The sequence below is a fragment of the Otolemur garnettii genome, unplaced genomic scaffold (genome assembly GCF_000181295.1).
Source record: "Otolemur garnettii isolate 467f Iridium unplaced genomic scaffold, OtoGar3 scaffold00131, whole genome shotgun sequence".
In the NCBI taxonomy this organism is placed as follows: domain Eukaryota; kingdom Metazoa; phylum Chordata; class Mammalia; order Primates; family Galagidae; genus Otolemur; species Otolemur garnettii.
In genome coordinates this window covers 4,626,168-4,652,937 of record NW_003852526.1, presented here as the reverse complement: position 1 = coordinate 4,652,937, position 26,770 = coordinate 4,626,168, and the positions used below count along the sequence as shown (strand labels likewise).

Here is a 26,770-nt window from a genome sequence, read left to right as displayed (position 1 = left end):
AATTAGGAACAAGTGAAAGGACTGTCCAGAGCAGCAGGAGAATGATGTGTATTTTTTGTGGTGTGGATATCAACAGTTAGATAGTTTGAAAGTCCCTGATCCCAAACCCTGGAATCCCAAATGCTCCAGAATCCAAAATATTTTTAGTGTGGCATACACCAGAAGGGAAAAATTCACCTGACCTAATGTGACAGGTTGTCAAAACAGTCAAAACTTTGTTTTATGTATGAAATGATTAGAAACATTTTATAAAATTACCTTCAGCTTGTGTGTATATGATGTATATAAAACACAAATAATTTTATGTTCAGATTTGGGTCCCAAAGATATCTCATTATGTATGCTCAAATATTACAGAGTCCAAAATTTGAAACACTTCTCTATCTCAAGCATTTTGGATCAGAGATGTTCAAACTGTACAGATTTTGACAGCCTGAAATTTATGAGCAGAAATGGAAGGTGATCAATGATGTGATTAATCTAAGATTTAGCACTATCAGGATGGGTGGCAGAGTGTAGCTGATGTGATGCAATGGTTTCCAGGCAAAATTGGGGATAGAAAAGACGTCAAGAAAGGGTGCGATAAATCGAAACTGGGAAAATAAGTTTCAGTGGATGTGAAGATTATTGTTAACAATCCTGAGAAGATTTGAAGAATTGTAAATTTTAAGGAATAGAAAAAGATTTTAGAGGTAGGACATTTTTAAGAGATGAAAATATTTGCTGTAAATGGCTGAAGTTGAACTTAACTTGAGCCGTCTTTGGAGTAACAAGTGAAGGAAAGTCTGTAATAAAATTAAGGGAAAAAAGAGAACTCAGGTTGGTAGAAGGAATGGGACCCATTATTCTTAAGATGTGATGCCTCTTTACTAAATATATAATGAAATTGTAACCCATTCATTAGCTATAGTAAAATCTTCCTGTCGCAGAGCTAAGGAAGGAGAGGTGTTTGGTGCAGCTAATTTGGAGTGCTTTTCCCATCTCTCTTTGTGTTCTTCCAATTTTGCCTTCACCCTGTGAGTGGGGGTTATTGCAGTGTCTGCTGTTATTGCTGTATTACCTTAAAATGTTTTATTTGTACCATAAATATTAATGTTTTTCTATTCAAAATGTAGGTGAGAAATCTTAGCTCTGTTTTTCTCCGATGTCTCAAATTCTTTTGTTGGAACAACTGTGAAATTAAAATGAAAGAGCATAATTCATGGAACTCATAAAATTTTTAATTACCCAAAAGTCTGGTTTAGTGATACAATTAGTGGTTCAGGTCAAAACCTATTCCATTGCTATTTTTATATAGCAAAAAATAATTATCTGTAAGCTAGCAGTTAAAATATTACAAAACCAAATAATTTAACATAATCGTATGTTATTCCCAGGCTAGGTCAAATCCCTTTTACTATATCAGGGATTTTTACTGTAAGCCAGGGGGATCCAGACACTGGAAGAGAATATACAGTGGAATTTAATACAAGGTGTCTGAACGGTGTGATAATATCATATAGATAGTGGAGAAGTACAGTACGAATGCAGAATAGACTTGTGGCAGTATGTCACATGTGGAAGAGATAAGCAGTAGGCTCTAGGAGCATTTGTTTATCCTGTCAATCACCATCATTTTATGGAGCACCAATAATACTCAAAACCTTGTATTAGATATTCTAGAAAGAGTTTGGGAGTTCACAGGCCGTTGAGAGAGACACACATGTCAACACATAACCATAAGACAGTGTGGTACATACAGTGATAAGGTAAGTGAAGTGTTACAGGGGACTTTTGGTATAAATATGGCCATATATACTCAGAATTTTCCCATTATTTTTCTGAAAATCTTCTAAGAAGAACAAATAAAATAGAAGATAAAAATGTAAACTGAAAGTTCAGTCAAACTAAGAGACTGTCTTAGTCCATTTTGTTATTGCTATAACAGAGTACCACAGACTGCATAATTTATAAAGAAAAGAAATTTATTTTTCAGAGTCCTGGAAGCTGAGTAGTCCAATATCAAGGTGCCAGCATCTGGTGAGGGCCTTCAAAGCAGTCAAGATGATACAGGAGCTCCACAGGAGGAAGGGGAAAAATTGAAGAAAGAGTCCAGCAATAGCATATCAAAGGAATCAACATAAATACACTTACTGAAGAAACACACATCTAGAGATAGAAAAGCTATACCCCATTGTCTGCAATAGCCAGCAGGCAACAGGAACCCTACTGGACCAACTTTGATTCACAGTAGTAGAAAATGTGAAATGTACATGAAAGTACTCAAACAAACCGTATTTTGCAGAAGCAGTATTTTTTTTTAGAGATAAGAAAAGAGGCTTAACTTGTGAAAAATATCTTGCCTAGAATGTTACCCTCCACCTGCCCTTTCTCTTGAGCAAAGAGCTGGTCTTAGAAAACCCAACTTTTATAATGATGTGCTTTTAAAAAACAAACTAGTATAGCATCCAAATAAGATATTATACTAAAAAAAGAGAAAACTTCTGGAAACCATATTAATATATAACATGTAAATAAAATACAAAAAGTAAAAAAAAAAAATTCAGCAAAATACAAATAGCAAAAAAGCAACTACAGTCATTCCTGATAAAAATTATTAGAAGATCAAGAACAGAGTAAGACTCTATCAGTGTCATACAGGACACCTACAAAAACCTTAAAGCTAAAATCATACTAGTGAAAGACTAAATGTTCACTTTCACCTTTCCAGTTCAACGTTGGACAGGAGGTCCCGATATATCCAACCTGTGGCTCAGAGGACACATGCAGATTTTATGAGGACTTGCTTACCTGTGGTCATGGATATCACAAAAATTATGCATGAACCTCTTTTTTTTTCTTCTTAGCTGTCATCAGTGTTTGTGTATTTAATGTGTGGCCCAAGACTTTTCTTCTTCTGATATAGCATAGAGAAGCCAAAGGGTTAAATATCCCCTATGACAAGTCTGGCTAGTACAACAAAGAAAGAAAAAGCATTCAGACTGCAGAGGAAGAGGGTAAAAACACTGCTGAAAAAATGTTACAAAACAAATGGACAGATACTCCGGCATGTGTTTGAAGACTCAGTATTATTAAAATGTATCTCAGTTCTCCCCAATTGACCTTTATACTTAACCCAACCTCAATCAAGATCCAAACAAGTTTTGTTTGTTTGTTTTTGGGTAGGAATTGAGAAACTGATTCTAAAATTTCTATGGAATGCAAAGGACTTAGAATAATCAAAGTAAGCTAGCATATTAACTGCCATGTGAGTTGTAGTTAACTTACACTAGTTTTGAGCCCAGAGCCTTATGAAGCATATATAACTCACACATCTGTTGACTTGTCTTGACCTAATAAAACAGTGTGGCCCCAAGGAACAAAAATTTTTTCTAGTGTGATGGTCATGTGGATTCAGGTGGAGGATTGATAGTACCTAATTGCAATATTCATATAAAATTGCAACAATTAAAACAATGTGATACTGATATAGAAAGAGACAAACAGAGCAGTGGAACAGAGTAGAGAGTGAAGAAACGGAACCACACGTATATGATCAGTTGATTTTCAACAAAGGAACCAAGACGTTTCAGTGAGACAAAGAATAATATTTTTAGTAAATGGTCCTGAAACACTTCAATAGCCATATATTCCCTAAAATAATGAACCTTCACTGTTACCTCATATCTTGTACAAAAATTATCTTGAAGTGAATAGCAGGCCTCAGTGCAGAATAGAACTCTGAATTCTCTAGAAGAAAATATAGGAAAACATTTTAGTGACCTCGGGTTTGTCATGTACTTCTAAATTACCACACAAAAAGAATGAGCTATCAAAGGAAATTTAAAACATTTTGCTCGTCAAAAGATTTAGAAATTAAGAAGTCAAGCTACAGGCTGGGAAGAAATATTGGCAAAACCATGTCTTACAGTTAGACTTGTGTCTAGAACAGCAGTTCTCAACCTGTGGGTCTCAACCCCTTTTGAACGATGAAAATACATTGCAACATTAGGAAGGTTGAGAACCACTGATCTAGACTTTATAAAGAACCTTTAAACCTCAGTAATAAGAAGACAAACAAAACAAGAAATACACATAACATCTGAAAAGACACTTCACCAAAGGAGATACATAGATAGCAAATGAGCACATAAAAGTTGCTCAACTTCATTATTAGGGAAATGCAAATTAAAACTACAATGAGATACCACTATATACTTCTTAGCAACAATGGAGAAATTGAAAATGATGGATTATGCCTTGTTGGCTAGGATATGGAGCAGCCACTGAAAATGTAAAATGGTAAAATGATTCTGGAGAACAGTTCAACTATTTCAAAAAAGGACATACCTACCATATGACCTAGACATTCCACTTCTAGGTGCTGCCCAAGAGAAATGTAAGCTTATATCTGCACAAAAACTCATGCTTATGTCCTCATAACAGTTTTGTTTGCAACACCCAAAACCTGGAAGCTCCCAAATGGCCACCAGTAGATGAAAGAACAAATTGTGGTATGTCCATTTAGTGGAACACTATTTAGCAATGGAAAAGAATGAAGCCTGTTTTTGTTTGTTTTTTTGAGACAGTCTCATTCTGTCACCCTGGCTAGAGTGCAGTGGCATCATAGTCACAGTAGTCTTAAACACCTGGGTTTGACCCATCCTCTTGTCTCAGCCTCCTGAATAGCTGGGGCTACAGGTGCCCCCTGCAACATCCAGCTAGTTTTTCTATTTTTGGTAGTGACAGGGTCTCTCTTTGCTCAGGCTAGTCTCAAACTCCTAAGCTCAGGCAATCCACTGGTCTCAACCTCCCATGCTAGGATTATAGGCGTGAACTACTGTACCTAGCTGTTTTTTTGTTGTTCTTGAGAGAGAGTCTTACTCTATGTGCCGAGTAATGCACTAGGTAGAGTACTGTGGTGTCATAGCCCACAGCAACCTGAAACTCCTGGGCTTAAGTGATCCTCTTGCCTCACCCTGTGGAGTAGCTGGAGTTTTGTGCAACACAACATCTAGGTTTTTTTTTTCTTTCTATTTTTAGTAAAGACAGGGTCTCACTTTTGCTCAAGCTAGTCTTGAACTACTAAGCTCAAGCAGGAGCCCACCTCGGCCTCCCAGAGTGCTAGGATTGTATGTGTGAGCCACCATGCCTGGCCAGAAAGGCTTCTTCCAAGTGAAAGAAGTCGGATAAAAAAAAGATTATGTACTGTATGTTCTACTTAATATAAAATTCTAGAAAATACAGCTAATCTACAGTGAGAAGAAACAAGAGTGGTGGTGGCACTGACACAGAGTAGGGGTTAGAAAAGGTGGTAGGGAAACAAGGTGATTCTGGGGGATGTTCAATATGTTCATCATCTTGATTGTGATGGTTGACTCATTGCTTTATGGATAAGTTAAAGTCCATCACATTGTACAGTGAAATTTTGTGCACTTACTCATATTTCAACTATATCGCAATAAAGCTGTAAATTGGAAAAAAGAAAAAAAAATGTTGACACAGATCATTAAATATATGCATTTATACATTATTTTTATTAACTCAGTGAAAAATGTCATTTTCATGGAGGAAGACTCCCAAACAGAAATGAAAGAATTCATGAAGAGGTATCAAGACTATAGGAGACAATGAAATAAAACGTCATTTGGTAGATTTCAAGAACAAAATAGGAGAAATGAAACCATGAAGTTGGAAAGAATGCAAAGCAAATCATCACTTTGGTAGATGATGTGGAGATATACGGCAGGTGTCATACACTATTACCCATGGGTCAAATCTAGCCCACCTGTTTATTTATGGCCCTGAAGCTGAAAATGATTTTTCTGTAAAAAGAGGAAAAACACAATAGGGACTGTGTGGGACTTCTCTCTTAGAGAGAGTCTAAGTAGTTTAACTTTTTCTTTTCTTTTCTTTTTTTTTAGCAATTTTCGGCCGGGGCTGGGTTTGAACCCACCACCTCTGCATATGGGGCCAGTGCCCTACTCCTTTGAGCCACAGGCACTGCCCAAGTTTAGCCTTTTCTTTAGATCTCACCTTTTGTAGAAGAAGTTTGCTATTTCTAATATAGAAGATAAAAGTGAAAAGCAAACAAAATGAATAGAAATTAAAGAGTTATAATTACAAAGAAAATGATACTGTAAGTGGCAAAAAGGTACTTTAGTACTTTCTGTACTAAAAGGGAAAGATCCAATGTACAAAGTTATGATATGATAAAAAATAATAAAAGGGAAAGATCTCTAAGATATGTTCTTAAATGAAAAAGCAGGATGCAGACCATGTAGGGAAAACACTAGTACACTTGGAATATCCAAAGAAAAGTAATAGAAAAATACATTTTTAAAGATAGAAATGAGGCACACTTTTCAGGAAAAAAGTAAAACTTGAAACTACATATTTGAAATACTATGCTGCATGGTAGAAGAATACTACCCCAGCATAGACAACAGTAAGATACATCTTAGTATATTATTCTTTGTTCAACTGTAAAGAAAAGTATAGATTCCTTTGACCAGCAGGCAAAAAGATCAGATCACCTATAGGGACAAAACAATTTTGTATGTTTTCAAACTTCTCTGTAGAAGATTCAGCTCCAGGTGATAATGAAGTAAGAAGTGTAAGATGCTCAAGTAAAGGAAAAGTAAACCAAGAATTCTATATTCACTGAAGTATTCTTCAAATAAAAAACCTGTGGATAAACAGTTCTGAAAACAACAAAAAGCTCAGGAAATATCCTCATGATCCCTCTATGAGGAAACTAATACCAAACATATATATGAAATCAATAAATTTAAATGACTGGAGCTTACCTTAATAAAGGATAAAAAAACCTCGGGTTGTATTGCAAAGCAAAGACCAGTCCTGTGCTGTATACAAGACATTCAGCTAAAATGGTAATTCAGAAAGGTTGAAAATGTTATTTTACTTTAGACAAATGCACACAGAGAAATTAGAGGCCTAGCCTAATATCATAATGAAATCCAAAGGGAAAAATATTAGACAATATGAAGAAGGGGACTTCATTAAGTGAAAAGCTTCCTTCACAGTGAAGACCATCAATTACAAATACCTCACATCAGCTAATGTAGTGTCTGATTTCCCAAAGCAAAATATACAAGTGACACATGAAAAAAAGAGATAATCATACTAATAATAGGAAATTCTAATTTGTACTCAACCTAGGAATACCTAAACTACTACTAATAATAATGTATATATTGATAGATACCAAGCTCTGCACTCTGAAAATAGAGAATATACTTTTTTTCTAGATGTCTTGGAATTTTCACAGTAATGACTATATGCTGGGCCACTAAAAAGCCTGGTGGAGGAAATTTAGCACTGTCTATTGAAATTATAAATACACATACCTTCTGACCTAGATATTTCACTTTATAAGGCATTGATTATATACGCATATTTACTTGAATATGAAATTACTTATAACGTCCACTGCACAGTTGTTTGTATAATAAAATATTGAGAAGATCTAAATGTCAGCAGGTCTGGTTAAATTTTTGTGCAACAATATATTGGAATATAGTGCAGGTGAAAAGGCAATAAGGAAGCTCTTTATGTACTAAGAGAAAAAGATTTCTAGGATATATTCTTAAATGAAAAAGCAGGATGCAGACTGTGTGTAAGAAGAGACACAATACATATGTATGCTTGTGTGTGGTATATAAACAAATCTCGGGAAAGATAAACATGAAAATAATAGCAATGGTTACATGTTCATAGAATATGAACTGGGCATATGAAGAATGAAGTAGTGAGATTTCTTTTTAATACACTGTTAAAATGTATGTTTTCCTCTGTGAATATATTATTTCTATAAACATGTTAAGAGAAACAATGCCTCAGAAGCATAGAAGATAAAGCAGTTCATTCTGCCCTGGGAACTTGGGAGATGGCTTTCAGAGTGGATAGTATTTGTACCAAAACTTGAAGGATGACTGGAATAGACAAGGTGGGAAAGGTCATTCCACTTCAAGTAAATACAGAAGCATGGGAACATGAACATGAGCCTGAAGAATAGTAGATTTGACTGGGTTCTCAGTGGATTAGGGACACAGGGCCATTTTCTCTCCAAGAGTCCACTGAAGCTCACACCCAGAGCTCTGAACTAAACAGAGCTGCAGCCAAAGATCAGGGTTCATTCCACACTCTGGGCCTTGCAGATGGGAATAGCAGGTCTTGAAAAATGGGAGACAGGGTCTGCGCCTATAGCTCAACTGGCTAAGGTGCCAGCCACGTACACCTAAGGTGGCGGGTTCGAATCCCCGGCCCGGACCCGCCAAACAACAAGGACGGCTGCAACCAAAAAATAGCCGGGCGTTGTGGCGGGTGCCTGTGGTCCCAGCTACTTGGGAGGCGGAGGCAGGAGACTCGCTTGAGCCCAGGAGTTGGAGGTTGCTGTGAGCTGTAATGCCATGGCACTCTACCCAGGGGGACAGCTTGAGGCTCTGTCTCAAAAAAAAAAAAAAAAAAAAAAAAATGGGAGACAAGAGCTGTGGAGGTTAGTAATGGGAAAAGTTTCAACATAATAGTGCCCTGAAATTTCTCTTAAGACACCTCTGTAATGCTACAAAAAGTGGGAGGAATGTATAAATAGCGACACAATACATATATATGCTTGTGTATGATATATAAACAAATCTGTAGGAAGATAAACATAAAAGTAATATCAGTGGTTCAACTGTCGGAGTCTCTTGCACTGTCCAGCCACTACTCCTCAGAACATCACTGCAGTATATCCAAACTTCCATGGATTCCTTGAAAAAACATTGGTGAGGATGTGCTATCCTGAGGACACTTCTTAGCTAAAAAATACTAAATTATTTTAATATGCCAATTAGAAGTTATTTTTATTTATAATTGCCTTAATGATTTGTTTTCCCACAAAAGCCTCAATTTATACCAATGGATAAAATCACTAAGTTCACATCCACCAGCCTAACTTCAGCACCTAAGGTGAGTAACTACTACCGGTTTGAGCCATTTGTATCTTGTGTTCCATGAGAAGGATAAGCCTTATCAAGGGCTAAATGTTATCATGGTGTATAAGGGTCTTGTTAGAGCAATACGTGTTCATTAGGGAACACAGAAAATAAAATATAAACAATATAAGCCACCGATTACCTTACTGCCTGTGCACAATGACCATTTTAAATACCTTAATGTATTTTTTTAGAATATTTTCTGTGTATACACATTTATATACATACATAGAGATAATGTATACATGATATAAAAAGAGATTTATTTTCAATCTATGGATATATGTTTGGCTAATAATACATTATACATGTAATTGCTACATTGTTTCTTGTGTTTGCTAAATGTCATATTATATGATATCTTTCAAATGTCTATTATCTAGAATTTAAAATTTAGAGGGGAACATTTTTTAGTATTTAGAGTTAATGTTTAGAGTTATATCAGTCTTACACACAAATATGGAACTCTTGGTAATTTTAATAATTCACATTTTTTAAAAGGCAGATGTTGGCATCAATAAACCCCAGCCAACCTTTACATAAATAGATTTCTGATAGATGGACATAATATATTTTTTATATTTGGCATTTCTTTACTATTCACTTTAAATATTGGAACATCTGTCTCCAGAGTGTCTTTTTAGTGTGTGTTTTCTTTATTTGCACCTTACACGACTACTTCAAGGAATCAGGGATCCATGTACTCAATAATAACTAGGAGCAGTACAATCTTGTAATCCAGCTCTCTCCTTTCATAGTAATGTACCTAAGATCACTATGTAACTGAATTGCAGAACTAGGCTCAGGATCTATCCATCGTATAATACCTTATCTTACCAGAGTCTGAGAGTAAGATGAGGAAAGGAATTCTTGGGAGTGGAGAGCAGTAAAACTCCTCTGCAAGTAACTTGCCATAGGTAGATTATAAACGTGTTATTATAAGGCCTCTGCAATAAAAATATAATCTCATGCCTTAAGATTCTGTCTAGCCATGAACTAGTGTATTCATCTAGCATAACTTTACAAAATGATAGTGCTTTTTGTGAAGAAAAAGGAAACTAGGCAGTTTTTCAGCCCTTAGGAGCATTGAGGAGTGAGTGTACTGGTTTCTTGACCAGTAGATATTAGGGCCATGGTGGATAATGATATGCTTCAGAATATTAGAGTGTCACTCAGTGCTCTGCTGAGCTCCTCGCCTTCTAATAGTTACTTTTGGTGTCTTACAAAAGAGAATAGGAGCTAACAAGCAGGCCCACATATTCTAGATCTTCTAGCAAATATATCTTTCATTGGTTAAAGTAGCAGCCATCAAGGGGCAAGAAACAGGATGTGAGATGAGAATGGGGATGGGGACTGGCCTTGTTTGCATCAGGCAGCCAAAGGCAAGTAAACCTGTATGAGAGGAAGTCTGGATGCACAATATGTTCTCAATTTAGGGACTTCTGCATCTTCAAAATCAGACTTTGTGACTCAGCCTAGCTTTGCAGCCTTTTTTCTGAATCAAATTCTTAATGAGCCATTACAGCAGTATACCTTCACTAAAGTGGATTTTCAAAGCTTGATTTTTAAACTTTTTATATTAGTAGTAAGAAATACCACCTAACGGGTGGTGCCTGTGGCTCAGTGAGTAGTGCGCTGGCCCCATATAACGAGGGTGGTGGATTCAAACCCAGCAGCCCCAGCCAAACTGCAACAACAACAACAAAAAATAGCCAGGTGTTGTGATGGGCGCCTGTAGTCTCAGCTACTTGGGAGGCTGAGGCAAGAGACACCTAAGCCCAGGAGTTGGAGGTTGCTGTGAGCTGTGTGACGCCACGGCACTCTACAGAGGGTGATAAAGTGAGACTCTGTCTCAAAAAAAAAAAAAAATTACCACCTAAAATGATAAGGTTATGAGGGAAACAGTAATTATAAATAAATTGGCTACCAACACATAAAAATGTGTTCTTTGTTATTTAAGGGAAATGCCAAAACTCAGAATATCAGGCTTCTGGATGATGACTGGCAGCATGAAACTCTTGCATCCTCTGAGGTCTCCATCAGCCACAGAAGTGAAAAAAGAACCACAGAAGAGACAGACTCTGATGTAGAATATTTTTCTGAGATGAAAATTGGGAAGAAGTCTGTGCAGAAGAAAATAAAACTTCAACAGCAGCAGATACATCCGGCAGCTCTGCCAGAGAATGTCAAACTAACTGATAGATCCCAGGTATTTCTTTTTCATATTCACACAATATATAATGATTCGTTTGTTCTGAGAATAGCACTGGGTCAAGGTTTTGCTTTACTTTCACCATTTTAAAGCACTCTAATTATAGAATATACATTGCAATCCATGTTTCCTGGATAAGGTCCCATTTTTTTTTTCTGTATTTTCTGTTTTGAAAGAAAAGTTAGATTGCCAACATCAGCACCGTGTCTGGAGACTTCACCCAGTACAAGGAATTGGCCTGGTGGGAAAAGATTTTAAATCTGTATTTAAGAGAGAAACATTCACATAGGATAAACCTTTAATCTTCAGGATTTTGCATTCAATGCTTTATAGCAGGGGTTCTCAAACTTTTTAAACAGGGGGCCAGTTCACTGTCCCTCAGACCGTTGGAGGGCCGGACTGCGGGCCCCGGGACAAGTTGGCTGCTAAGCAGGACAGGCAGCAGTGGCAAAAACACCTTGTGGGCTGGCTAAATGTCCTAGGTGGGCTGCATGTGGCCTGTGGGCCATAGTTTGAGGATGCCTGCTTTATAGGAAGCATGCTTAGCTAAATCACACATCTTGTTACCCCTGGAGTCAGAGTGGGATAAACAACTAAGTGTTGAGACTAATTTTAACAAAAATACCACTCCACAATTTTTGTATATTTAAGTGAATTTGTTTCTTTCAAAAGAATCAAACACATTCATTCTTCCAATGTTAGCATTTGACTTTTTTTGAAAATTTTCCCTTAGGGTCAATTTATAATAATACTGCAAGTCAGTGGACATTTACCCTGTGCCAGATTTGGTACTGAGAGATTACAGACATCATCTTGCTAACTTCCACTTTACATCTTATATTTGTTGGGGCTTGTGGGTCCTGGTTCCCTAAACCCAGTTGTTCTAGTTTGATTATTCGGCTGAGCTAGAACATTCAACTGAGGCACAGCGGTAACTGAAAGCAAAGTGAATGGAAAGTGAAAATAAGACTGGAGCGTCACAGGCAGTGTGGATAAAAAGTAAGTCACCCACACAAGTTTCAGGGTAAAAAAACAAAGAGAGATTTTATTTAGGAAGAACAAAGAAAAAGCTCAGAGCACTTCTAAAGAGAGTTGGAAGTGAGTCACTCTCGCCAAGGAGGTGAGAAAAACTGAGACAAAGGCTTGCAGGGGAATTGAATACTGTGCTGAAATTGGCTGCAAGTCTTTATTGGCCTCTCTGCACCTCCAGGCAGTATTGCCCTTTTCTATTGGTCATCGATGGTCTTTCTTTCATTACTTTATAGTTTAACTCTGAATTCCAGGAAAACTTATTAACTATGACATTTCAAAAATTTGAGCTTTGTTGGTTTATTGAATAGATATGTTACATGCTCTAAAAACATAGGATCCATTAAGAAGTTGAGAGTGTGTTCAAGTGTTAGAACAACACATTTTAGACTTTAAATATAGACCTCACTTCCTATAGCATATATGCATGTAAGTATGTATATATACATATATAAAATATGTAAGCTACACACATACTCTAAATATAACATATATATATGTGGACATATATACGTACATATATATCTGTGTCTGTGTAGGAATTTATAATTTTAATATGTGCAGCTCAATGTACCTGCTATAGGGGCTTCAACTGTGAGAAAAACTACATGTGGTTCTTTCCTACAATGAAGTTTTGAGTCCAGCAATAGAGACAGACAGAACCTCAATAATAACACAGACAGATGGAATTTGCTGCTGTGGCAGTACCACAGCAAAGTATTTATAATATGGGATTTGACTCTGTTTGGTAGGACTGGAACGTCTTCTTAGAAAAAAGTGATAATGAAGTTTTTATGATTGGATTCTGATTTAATAAGTAAGAAAGGAGGAAAAGCATGTCCAAGGAATGCAAACAGAATTTGCCACAGGGGAAACAGGGTGAAGACAAAGACTTTAAAAAGATAATTCAGTTATAGCAGAGCAGAGAGACGGAAGGGACAGTGATATGACAGGAGCAGGACAGAGCCTGTAAGCCTTGATTGAGGGACTTTGCGTTTATCCTAAAAGCAATGGGAAAACATCAGAGAGTTTCAAGCAGGGGGGTGGCATGATGGGATTTTCCTTTGGTACAGACTGCCTTGCCTGAGTTTGAAAGCAGAATTGTTGGGAAAGACATTCTCATGCATACAGTCATCTGATTCCCAATTGTCCACATAAGAATAGGCTTTGGGCCTGGTAGCCTTTCTTACCTAGAGATAACGAGCCCCTATAGCCTGTGCTGGGCTTATCACTTCCAGGTGGGAATATTTTTTTCTGGTGCATGTGCAGTGTGTGTTCCTTTGTTATGCATGTGTGTCACCTGCATCTAGTCGAGCCCACTTCCATATCCTTCGGGCAGGGGATGATGTCATGTCCTCCTACAGCATGAGAGGGGTATGTATAGCTGGTTGCCCTCCACTGGTGGTTGTGGGGAGGACCTGCAGGACATGAGGGACTGATGCTCACTGCTGAGGCTGGTCTTGCTCCATCTCTTCACTATATAAGTAAAGCCTTGTTCCACCTAGTGTGTTACCCTTGGCAACTCCAATACTAACACAGAATAAGCAGAAGTGTTTAGAGTCCTCCCCTAGGACTGACAATCAGTGGTGGTTATCTGCTTAATAGTTATAGTTAACAAGAGTGAATATAGGCAGAGCAGTTAGGAGACTATGACAGTGGTCTATGGGAGAAGTCACTTTAGGCCCAGATGATGATGGTGGAGGAGTTGACACTGCCCTATCTTGGGGACAGTCTATATTGAATATAGAGGGCAACACAGAAGGAAATGGCAAGAATGACTACAGAATTTCCAAGCTCTTTCACATTGTTAGATGGTGATTCTAGTCATTGAAATAGCAAGTGATGGAAGGTGACTGATACTGTGGACGTAGTGTATATTGAGCTTCTGTACTGTACGACTGCCAAGAGGAGGTGCCAAGTGAGAAGTCACATAATAAGTATGGATTTCAGAGGTGAGGTTTAAATATGACAGACTTGTGAGGTCTTTGCATAGCTCATGGTCAGTGTAGTTGAAGGGTAAGAAAAAAAAGGACTAGATAGAAACTTGAGGAATTTTAGCGTTTTATGGCTACTAGAGTACAGTTACGCACAGATGATTATGAGGAATTACCATAGTATTAAGAAGAGAAACCAGGAGTTTGTCATATCATTATGCATGGTATCAAATTTCCCAAGGAGGGAGAAGATAATTTGAAGAGATGCAGTCAAAAGGCTAAATTCTATTGAAAGGCCAACTCAGGTGGCCAGAGGCCTAAAAAATGTCCCATTGATTTAATGATTTAGGAGTAATAGGGATAATCCCAAGAAGAATGTATTGTAGTTGGCATAAAGAAGGTAGAAACCAAATTAGAAAGGATTGATCAGCAAGTGGGAGATGAGGAAACGGAGACAGGTTGTATGTGAGCTCTTGGAAAGGTAAGCTAATTTCACTCCAGAAGGCAGTCTCTGTTTCAGAAAATCTAGAAGTAAGGTGGATAAATCAAGAGACTGTGAAATTCTTTATAAGCACTTGAAAAAATGAATTTAATTAGGTTTTAAACTGCAGTTGAAATAACTTTTGATTACTCAAGGATTATTTCTAATCTCCTATCCAATAAACATATTAGACGTTACCATTACCAAATACAAGAGATTCAGGAAACATAATTAATTTTCATATTAGCCTAGGCAGCATGGAATTAGGGAGGCAGATATGCTCCAAGTAAATCTTATCATGTGTTTCAAAAGCTTGATAAAAAAAAAAAAAGCTTTGGAATTCGTTAATATTTTAGTTTATATGTAGCACAGTTTAGCTCTACTAATGCAACTAATTAATTGGCTTATTGTTCTTCCTAAAAAATTGTTTTATCAAACCCTTGCCTTTCTCTTATCTTAAAGAACTCCCCCCCCAACCATTTCTTAAAAATAGGGATCATAATAAAAATAAAGTGCTTACTGTTTTTTATATCTGGACCTTTTTAATTTCTTTGAATTTTCTTTCACTGTCTTGTGCTAATTCATTTCACTCACTAAATGCATTAAATAGTTACTGTGGGCAAGGTGCTGAGGACTCAGATATTCACAAACACAGCCCCTGCCTTGGGGAAGGTAAGGGTCTAGCTCTAGTTGTTCCAGTTATGGGACACTTATGGGAGACCTTTTCCTGCATCATAAGTTTTCCACTCCAGTGTTTTCCCACCTTTTCAAGTAGGAAAATAAAATACTTTTTCAGTATCAAAAAGTAACTGCAGACATGCCACATACTACTAGATATGGCAACTATCTATTGATTATTAACTGTATAATATAAAGAGAAACCCATAATAGCTATTTCAAAATGTATGTTTGTCTTAGTTCCCCACAGCAACGTCTATGTAAGTTTTAAGAACAGTGTTCTTATCCATAAATGTTCCCCAGTATGTGGATGGTAATTCATGCAGATCCTTTGCAAAATTACTGCAGGCCTTTTGATTCACAGTTGTGTCCTACAGTTTATATTACTCGTTCATACTTAATTTGGCTTGTGACATTCTTTAGTATTGTTGTGTACTCTTATCAAAGTTCTACGTGTGCTTATCTAAATTATATACCTCTTGAGGGCAATGATCATAAATCGAATATTCACTGTATATCCTGTAGAAGTCAGTAGTAAATAGAGGCTGAGTGAACTAATAAGTGAAAGTGTTTTAATGTGTATCACTGATTAATATAATTCTTGTATATCTTTTGTAAACTTCTTGCTGTAGGCCCCTTCCTGGGAAATGGAAAGGAAGCAGGTTCTAAACCCTGCACAGAAATGTAAAACATTGATTGAAGTTGAAACCAGCAACGGTGATCCAGATATAATCCTGGTGAGATAAACTTTAGTCATTAAATGAAACCTTGAGACTGATGCACATTCATGAATATTAGAGGTATCTATTAGTGCCTCAAAATAATTGAAACATTTAGTTGAATAATGTAGTTTTTAGATGAAGAAATAGGACTCAGAAAAGTTACTTTCCCAAGGCTACAGAAACTAGTAGAGATATACTTGAACTTATACCTCCTAACCCATGGTCCATGCCTTCTTTCTGTTTTAGTTATTAGGATGAGAAAGTTTCAGCATACAATGGAATCTCCATAGTTGACCACTTCTATACATTTACCACCTCCTTGAGTTGACATTATTTTTATAGCCCAGACATGCACCAATGTATGTGTCAGTACATTAGGCCTAGTTCCTTATGTTGGCCACCTCTGTGTGCTGACCACTTTGTTACAGTCTCTTGGGTGGTCAACTTACAGAGGTTCTACTGTATAATGTATATATACAAAAATTATATCTACAATTTGAAGGTCATCACAAACCTCATTCCTAAATCCAAAGTATATGAACATTTCTGCAATTCATAATTTGAACTTTTACCAGAAAGTATAATTCTAGATTGACTTAAATTAGGCCGCTACCAAAAACCTTGCTGAGAGGAGTCTTTTGAAGGGATAGGCATGATTTCTGTTTGCTCCTCTAGGTAATGTTTCCCTGATTCTAACAGAACAGTTGACATCAAAGAGCTACATATTTGGCCTACTGCGAAGTTGCTGTGCCTCCACTGAAACAAACATAAAAAGCCCTTGGGGTTTAGGAAGAATTGAGTCAAGGACCGATCATATGAGAAACACTTCATTTGTGAAGCCGTGTTGTCCTTTACATTATATCATGCGCTTTGTGTTACAATAAAAAAACACTAAAAGTCCATTTAGATATTAGAATTTTATGTCAGGGAAAAAGTATATTTGGTATTTTCTTTTATCAGAATATAAATTATATTAGTCACTATGGTTTCTTTTTACCTTGATTGCCAAGATGCTTACAACCAAACTTTAACCCGTATAAGAATAACTGCAGTCTCCTAGATAGTTATGGTTTGGACACTGATAAGTTAGGGCATTTAGAAAAAGACCTGGCCTCAGTACCTGTCGTTAGGCAAGGTACCTCAAAGTGCTATTTACAGTTGTGGATTAGACTTCAATTACACTTGAGACGATGAGAAACATACAATTGCTTTTGACTTTAGCTTTAATTTACGTGTCCTTCACCAAAAAATCATTGTCACAAGGTACATGTTACAACTATGATGATAGTTTCATTTTTTAAATTTTTCATTATAGAAAATTTCAAATATAGTACAATCAATTCCTGTGTGTGCCCATTCCTCAACTCCAGTGGTTCCCGACTCAGGTCCAGTCTTGTTTCATCACCTTCCCTCCCTGCCTTCATTCCTCTCAGGCATCACGCCATTTCATCCATATATTACAACTGTTTTAAGAAGCCATTTGAAGGGAGTGATTTGTGAATGGGAACAGAAAAATCCTTAATATTAACAATAAGAAACAACTCAAGAAAGTAAACATCTCAGTATTTTCAAAAGGAAAAGGGTCACAATTTAATGAGAGCCTAGAAAGGAAGACAAAACTGTAACTAGTGTTGTAAACACCACCAACCTCTTTTTATTCTTCAAAGGAAAATGTAATGCAGCCATACCTGTGAATATTACCTTTCACCACTTTGCAGAATTTTTAGTCTTTGTATGTTTTTCATGCAGCCATTACTTTGTCACCTCTGCAAGCTTTGCATAGAGCTTTTTCATAAGTTAGATATGACAATATATTTAAAATACTGTCTTTTACATGATATTTCTCAGGTTCTTAAGTTATGTGTGTGTGAGCAATGTGATTTACTTGTGTCTCTGTGACCCTCGCAGCATGTCTGTATTCAAACTCATGTGCTGATTAACTTGGAGAATGTACATTATCCAGGGATGCACATTCATTCCTATTTGGCTATAGTTGCAGTAATTCAGGTAGGAAATAATTGCTTCTGAAAGCATGTATGCCTATACTTTCCTAAACTCAGAAATTAAAAAGGGATTTTCTCTTAATTCCTGTACTCCTTCCCAGTTACCTTCAGCACGCATGTGAGTGCACATATCCTGTGTGCGCACACACGATTTTATTCTTTCCTAATGTCTGTTCAGTTTCAAGAAGGAAAGCACTCAGTGCTAGCAGGGGTACAGGAGGTTGTCACTTAAGGAAAAACAATTGGCTACCACATAAGATGCTTTCCCTCTATCCCCAAAGGTGGTATTTACTCTTTTGGTGAATTTACTGGGTATGGGACCCAGGGCCTTATTTAGACTTAGAAATATGGTATATTCAGCACGCCAAAGAAAGTTCCTCTCACAGGAATGATTTTGAGACTGTATAATAGCATAATGTCAGTTTGGTCATTTAAAAGATAAATACAGCCTCAGTTCAGCCGGCAGGCACATATTGACTTAAACTCTGCATTCTCTCCCAATATGGCAATCTGCATGGCTGGCCAATTACATTATAATCTGACAGTTGCTCGTGAGGTCCGTCCCTGAATATTTAAAAGGTTTCCAGCTAAGACAGCCTGTTGTGTCTCCTCCCCAAAAAGGATGATGGAAGTACATTATCAGTGCTACTATAGTATCAGTAGGGCGCTAACTCAGGAATCCTTTGCCTTGTGCCTGCCTAGACCCCAGTAACTATATAGTTTTTGCCATTGTCTGGACAAAAACTCCATTCTTATGGGCATATATTTTGCTTTTTCTATTTTCCTTTTGAAAGGATTTTTTTCCTATTAGGGCACTTTATTTCCCTCTCTGCTGCATTCTGGGCAATATCTCATTCTGGTACTTGTACCAATGGCTGTGCAATTTCAAGTTAAAATGATAATAGTATCGGTGACTTTTCAGATTTATATTTAATCCTACCATTGCTGATTATTTCAGCCATATGATCATTCATCCTCCAGATACGCCTCTTTGCTGTAGCTCATGGTTATAATAGTTTTGTTTGCTAATCCGCTTCCCTCCCCCACTTCTTGATTCAATTCCCTTCACATTGCTTTTACTCTAAGGGCTATAGTCTATTGAAGCTATTTTTAAAAAGCACATCCTTCTGTTTCTTCTTCTCCCAGGGGAATAATCTTCATTCACTTTGTGCATCACATTCAACATGCCCGCAAATCATCCATGTGCTGCTGGGCTTCATTTGCCTCGTCCCCAGTTGCTTTGGGTTATGTTCTTTGTATGTGTCACTTCCATGCTATTTTTTCTTTTTGATATTAATTTATGCTTGGCCTTTTAGCCAATGCAGGCCATTCATTTTCAAAGCAAATGTAATGAGAGTGTTCTTGGTAAGACCTTGCACATCATTTGGAGCTGTGGAAGTTTCCAACTGGGATTCAGTTAAATAAAGCTTTAGGCGTTTTCTGGAGATTAAAAAACTGTCACAAGAATAATGAAGAGTTTTTTAAAAAAAAATCTTAATCCTCTTCAAAATATCCTCAGTTGCCTCCCAGTTAGACTTCTGGAGACGTTGGTGTGGGGCCCAGTCTAGACGCCAGCAGACTCCTTCCATTATCTTTCACAGTCTTGCTAGCACAGCTGCAGTTATCCCCACCATTTCAGGGTAACCAAATTTGTTTTTTCTGACCCTGCAAGACTGAATTGTTCTGAAATTCTAGTATGTGTGTTCTAGTGGAGTGAGTCTTTTTAATTTCTCTGTGGCCATGGTGAAATGCAGGTACTGTTCTTCCCAGGTATTGTCTCATTTTGACTTTTAAAAATGTGAAGGGTAGGTACTCTGTTCATTCCTTTACAGATAGGGAAAATAAAACGGTCTAGAGTCACACTGCCAGGAAATGGGCACCTTGAATTCCAGGTTCTAGCTTTTTCCCAGTCGCCTTTCAGGACGTATCCCCTAGGACATTTAGTCTTTTTCTCCTCTGGCAACATAACTTGAATGGACTGCTTACCTCTTTAACAGGATGTGTGATAATATGGTCCCTTTGCTTCATTTTTGTTTCTCTTGCTTTTATTAAGCATGGTGTAGTAATGCCTGATCAGACTGTATCATTTTTAAGGACACCGATAATATCAGATCCATTCCTAGTTCTGGTGTGAGAGAGTTTGCCTGGAATAGGGTTGAACTGCCAGTTTATCACAAAACAGTGTACAGGAGTTTTTAACTGAGCTTAGACAAACCCTTAATTACCACAGTGCCACAGGGCACTGTCCCAGGAACAGTGGAGCTGCAGTAACACCTTCGGTTCCTTCTTTTTACATCACTCCTTATTATGACCTTTCCCTTTATCTTTCACCCTCATAGCTTTTTCCTACATCATTTTAAGCACCCCATTCTGCTCAGGCCAACTGAAATGCACACATAGGCTTTCCTCAGGGGTGAAGATTTCAAGGTACACATGTACTGCACTAGCTAACAAGCATTTGGGCTTACACAAGTTTCCAAAGTCCGATATAGGCATCTCCAGCCGAGAGGTTTGAATCAATTTTAAAAGACCAATTCATTGTCTACTCTTTGCTCAGATTAAGCTAACCGTAACCAGTTTCTCAACTTATCCACTTTAAATATGATCTGTACAATGTAGTTATTTTCTTCTTAAGGTTTGACTTCTTCTAGTCAACTTGGAGTCAGTTTTCTCCTCCACTAATACCTGGTTCTTGGACAAGGGGAGTCTTTTTCTTATCCAAGATTACCACTCTAGTAATATGGTGTGGTCATAACTTTACCACCAATCCCTCCCATGAGCTGATGCTGCCTAAACTTTGGCCTCCAGAGAATCCTATTGCCTTGCTTCCCTTGTTCAAAACCCGCGCTCTACCCTCTCTTTTCATAAATAGCAGATATTCTGAACCATTTTCTCTCTTCAGCATTTCTAAACCTATGTGTAAAGTTCAAATTTGTCCCAGTTAATCCCAGGTGAGAAGAAAGTAGAAATTCTTTGATAGCACCTCCTATAGGCACGCCAGCCTTTGTCAGCAGATTCAACATCTGAGTAGATGTTCCTATAGTTTCACTGTTATTGGGGCAATGCCCTGTGGCACTGTTGTAATTAAGAGTTTGTCTGAGTTCAGTTAAAAACTCTGGTACACTGTTTTGTGATAAACTGGCAGTTCAACCCTATTCCAGGCAAACTCTACCACACCGGAACTAGGAATGGATCTGGTATTATCAGTGTCCCTCAAAACGAGACAGTTTGATCAGGCGTTACTATACCATGCTTAATAAAAGCAAGAGAAACAAAAATGAAGCAAAGGGACCATATTATCATACATCCTGTTAATGAGGTAAGCGGTCCATTCAAGTTACGTCGCCCGAAGAGAAATCAGAAGCAGCCATACAGACTAAATGTCCTAGGGGATACGTCTGGAAAGGCAACTGGGAAAAATAGATTGCCAGACCACAACAGATGGTTGAGAAAGCAAATGATTAATTTGAAGAAAGCTGCAAAATTCATGAACACCAGGGGAATAAGATTACCAATGCCAGCAATTAGAGAATTTGAGTAGGAATAATTTGCTGAGACTCAAGTCGGAGTGATAAAGTACGAACTTTATTTAAAAAATACATGTGCATGCTTTTGTTCATCTTGGTGGAACACATACTCCAAATTGACACTGTGAAGGTGATGTTGTTCTAATATGAAGCAACATTTACCTTTCTCCAAAATACTGGTCTTGGTGTTTTTTCAGTAATAATCTTTCAGTTACTATTCTGGATATCAGAGATAAACTCTGATTGCTAAAACAGGAAAAACTATCTATGGTGTGGTTTAAATTAAGGTTAAATTTGACCTACCTTGTTTAGTAACCAAGAACCATACAGCTTTATTGATGGAGTTTTGCCATTTTGTCCTCTGAGGTTATATACCTCTTTATTTGGCTTCTAGCTGGCCTCAGTGACAGACTAGCAAGCCTGTTTGTTTTCTTTCCTTAATCTTCAGACATTTTAAAAAATTTGATGACCAAGCTACCACTGACAGAAGTACTTCCAGAGTTTGGCAATGAAGTTCTTAGTATTTATGTGAAAGATGTAATCTCCAGTGCCTAATATAGAGTATAGCACTTTCTGGGGCTCAAGAAGGATATGTGAATAAAGCAGTGCATGGGAAGAACTTTCTTCCTATCTCAAAATTGAGATAAGTGTTTTATTTGTTGTATCTGTTTAACTTTTTTGGAGTAGCTCGGGAAAGCTACTATCAGAGTAATCAGAATCCCTAGGATCATTGACAAGGCCTCCAGACTATGTTGTAAAAACTGAGCAACATCTAGAAAAGCTGCTGAGTGGCTAGCATTGAGGTTTAGGCTTTGTGGTGGCCGAACAAACAAACCACTGTGTAAGTACCCCATTTGGGTATGGGTACTATGAGTCATGACAGTGAGGTTGAAAATGTGACTGGGTAACCCAACAGCAGGCGAAAAAGGAAGAAAGGCAAATAAAATGCAGAGCCAGTCCCTAAATCAGCTGCATTCACCCTAACTACACTTCATTTTTCTGACTCCTCATGAAAATACTTTTCTATGGCTTTTTGTTTGTTTGTTTTTAATATAAAACTGCATTGGTATTGCAATAACATAATTTCAGATTATTGAAATTGCTTTAATTTCAAAAGCAAGTCATTTCTCAGTCAACTTTCCTGGTTGACAAAGCTACCATTGCCTTTTTATGAACCTGGGATTATTGCTAACAATACCAGAACTTTCATGGGTAGCTCTTTTATAAGAAGGTATAAACCAGAACTACCACAAGGGCTTTGGAAGCAAACTTGTCCATACCGACCCTCCACAGAATCGTTCGTCAAGTCACCAACAGACGTCCAGACACAGAAAAAATGTATGATGTATTCTCTGACCTGAAGGAAAGCCTCATGATGAATTTAAATATTCAAGTGTCAGTGTGACAAGTCAAGCCAATTAAGACAAATTCATTGAACAATGTTAGAGATTTTGAGGGACACCAAAAATTAAATAAATAAATAAATAAGAGTACATGATCCTTGCCTTGAAGGAATAGAAAAATTGGAAGACAGTTTTACACAAGGATGAGTTAGCAGGCTCTGCACTCTGACAGACAGACTGACCCAGGTTCAACTTTAGACCTGTGTGCTGCTTATGACTTGTATCAATTTTTGATCTTCTGTCTCCTTTTATATAAAATAAGAATAATATCACCTATTCTCAAAGTGGTTGTGAGAATTAATGGGAGGATTCGTGATAGAATGAAAATAATTCCTTGTGTTATAAAAAGTCTTTTTAAAAAGCCACCTTCTGTGTTTCTAAGGATGGTAAATTCAACCTTCATTAGATAAGCCAGGAAGAATGAAAATTGAGGAAGTGAAATTGCCTTGCGGAAAGAATGAGAGAGCTAAAGAGTAACCTTGTGTGGAGGATGGAGGTGAGGAGTAATCCCAGAAGCAGAAAACCCGGAGCTGCAAAACTGGGGAGACTAGATGAAGAAGAGGTGCAGAGAGAGATGAGGCAGCTAGCAGTGAAGTTTAAAAACAAAGATTTTAATGGTGATTTTAATTTGACTTTTTGCTATATGTAATTATTTTTCTACTTCCCAGCACAATCTTCAGTAAAATATGTATATTTATTAATGCTTTGTAAAGTTATATTTGTTTTTGAGAAAAAGAGCCAAGTTCTGAGTTTTGCTTTCAAGTGTAAGGGCAAGAATTAAGGCTGCTGCAGGATCTGTCTTCTCTGGGTCACATGCTTTGCTGTTAATAACAGTAAACTGTATGCATCTTACTGTTTCTTGTTCAGAGAAAGAACATGTGCTGGAGTAACAGAAAAAAAGATATTTCAGAAAAAGTAGGACTTATCTTTAAAAAATGAATAAAACTTGAAGAGAGGAGAGAGGGCATTCCAGGTAGAACGTTGGCATAAGCAAAGGTGTAGAAGTAAACGTATATATTGTGCTTCTAGAAAATTCTAAAGAGAACATTATAATTTTAAGAGAGGATGTTGGTTAGGAATTATTAAGATTATGTTAAGATAACTTAGAATCACATGGAGAAGAGTTCAGAAAGCCAGATGAAGAGTTTGTGTTCATGCTCAAGATAGTAAGCAGTCAGGACCTGTGGGAGGGTCTTGAAAAGGAACATCTCATCATGGAGATTTTGTGCAAAGAACTTAATCAGATTGTAATAATGGCTTAGACTGGAAAGAAAAGCAACTAAAGATGAACCAAAAACAAGTAGGATGCTGCTGATAGAAAATTGTAAGGTAAGAAATCAAGGAAAATTTTTTTAAAAATTGAAAGAAAAATAGTATAGCATAGTAAGGAGTATAGAAGACTAAATAATGAAAGCAGGTCTGAGATGGAAACCTTGGACAAAAGTAGTATTATAAATAAAAAGAGATGAGTTGACCAGGGAAGTTTGACTAAATGGGCAAAGATAGAACTGGGGAGTTGAAGTTTCAGCAAGTTATTGGAGTGTAAGTGTCAGGAGGTCAGTTGGAAGTAACTGGAACAAAGATGAAAAGTTAAGGATGATGATGCCATTGTTTGATAAAGCCTGTTAGCTTAACTCCTGAAATTTTAATAGACTCATTGAGGGATTGAGGGTAGACAGAAAAGAATAAGTTACCTGGGGAGAGTTGAGATATAGAAGGCTATGGGAATCAAGAGAGAAAAGTATTCCAAGAGACATCTTCATGTTGCCCTAACTCAATATATGGCACCACCTTTCATTTACTCAAGCCAAAACCCTGGCAGTCATCGTGTATTTCTACTCTCTAACCCTGAGCTCAGCCCATTAGTCAGTTTTGCTGAATTGACCTTTAAACATAGAATCCAGTTTGCCACCTCCATAGCTACCATCCTGACCAGCTCACCAACATCTCTCATCAGGGTTACAGGGTTACAGCAATAGCTCTGTGAATGATCTCACTCTTTCTTAGGCCTACTATCAGAAATTCTGAGTATTCATTCAAAATGGAAGTAATATTATGACATTTTTCTGCTAGAAATTCCCTAACGGCTTCTACTCATACTTAGCACAAAATTCTCTGTTCTTGCTGGGGCCCCTCAGGGCCCTGGATGACCTGACTTCATGTTTTTTGAAGACTCAAACAGCACAACTCATCCCTTCTCTCATCCCTCCACTGTAGCCACCTTGACATTCATTGGCTTCCAATCCTCTAAACCAGAGGTTCTCAACCTGTGAGTTGAGACCCACAGGAATTGTATTAAAAGCTCGCAGCATTAGGAAGGTTAAGAACCACTGCCCTAAACATGTAACTTAGCATTAGGTTATGTTAATTCTGTAAAGAAAATTAACACAGGTGAGAGAGGGAGTGAGAGAGAGCAGCGTAATCTCAACCCTTTTCCTCCCACCTGGGCTCCGCCACCCATACCACTCCCATCACCACTGTGAGCTGCGCATATATTTTCATGACTTGATGTTTTACTTTCTTTTATTCTGTACATATAGTGAATATCAGTTACTGTCCTAGGGATCCAACAGGAAAATAAACACCAGAAATTCTCCCTGCCTTTGTGGAGCTTCCATACTAGTGTGGGGAGGGGAGGTCAGATGATAGAGAAGACGAATAAGGAAAACGTCATATGTTAGGTAATGGTACATGCTCAGGAGAGAAGCAAGGGAAGGGGAGAGGAAAAGTGTGTGTTGAATGTGGTGAAGGCGAGTTGCAGTTTTAGGCAGAGTAGTAAGGATGGCCCTACAGAGGGGAAGCGTTAGGAAAGACTAGGAAAAAGTTGGGGGGAGAAACAAATCCATAGCAAACAACAAGCCGAAGTCCTGACAGAGGAATTTGCGTGGCATGTTTGTGGAAAAGTGTTGAGAGGAGAGATGAAGGATGCGAGGTGACAACAGAGAGGAGTAGGGTCAGATATAGGCTCTTATGCTGTGCTCTCTCTCCCCCCTGTGCTGTTTTTCTTCACAGAACTTCCATCCTTTGATATTACATTGCATATTACCTTTAATTTATTTACTATTTCTTTCTCCCTCATTAAAAAATAAACTCTATAAAGACAAGACTTTGGACTCCTGACTATCATATTGTATGACACACACGGAACTCAATGTTATTAAGTAAGTTAGTGACTGAAAGGAAGGAGCCTACAACATACTGTTAATGTGAAAGAGTTCAAACAGAAAGCATCCTTGAACTAGGCACAAAGGCGTTTACTGGCCTGGTAGCCATGATGGGTCCTTGAAAATCATGAATGCTTGAGGTAGAGGTGGAGGGGAAAGAAATAGAAGAGAAGAAACCAAATGAAGTGACATCATCCAGTTCTGCAGCTTCCTTAACAATGGTTAAATTAGACAGGTGTTGTCTGTGGTGTGTTCTTTTTCCTCTCTGACTTATTTGTGATTTATTTGTCGTCTTAAGTAGGCATTTTACAAAATTAAGCATGTGATGTTAAGCTGATCCCTTGCATCCCTGGAGAATAGACTAATCCCAAATCCCACCCTACTCTTTGTTAACATGATTTTAATTAAGGTGTCTTCAACTCCATGTTAAGACTTAACTCTAATCTCACTTACTGTGTGGGAGGTCTATTTTTGTTTCATGATTTTAGGTGAAAATCTTAGGAAAGAGACATCCGCAAACCACAGAATATGAGGCACAGTTAAGCCTAAGTGACTGAATAACATTTTTGTTATATAATGAAATGAATTAATATATTTTCTAAAATCTGCATAAGATCAAAATACACAAGTAACGTCACA

The 26,770-nt window shown here is 37.5% G+C and overlaps 1 protein-coding gene across 1 annotated transcript in view; it reads left to right on the top strand.

Moving 5' to 3' along the window:
• Positions 1 to 26,770, top strand: part of MORC1 (MORC family CW-type zinc finger 1) — a 156,371-nt gene that overhangs the window by 105,422 nt on the left and 24,179 nt on the right. The window contains 4 exon segments of the mRNA XM_012810371.2: positions 8,887 to 8,952; positions 10,939 to 11,187; positions 11,367 to 11,426; positions 15,945 to 16,049. Coding sequence (XP_012665825.1) covers positions 8,887 to 8,952; positions 10,939 to 11,187; positions 11,367 to 11,426; positions 15,945 to 16,049 — 480 coding nt within the window.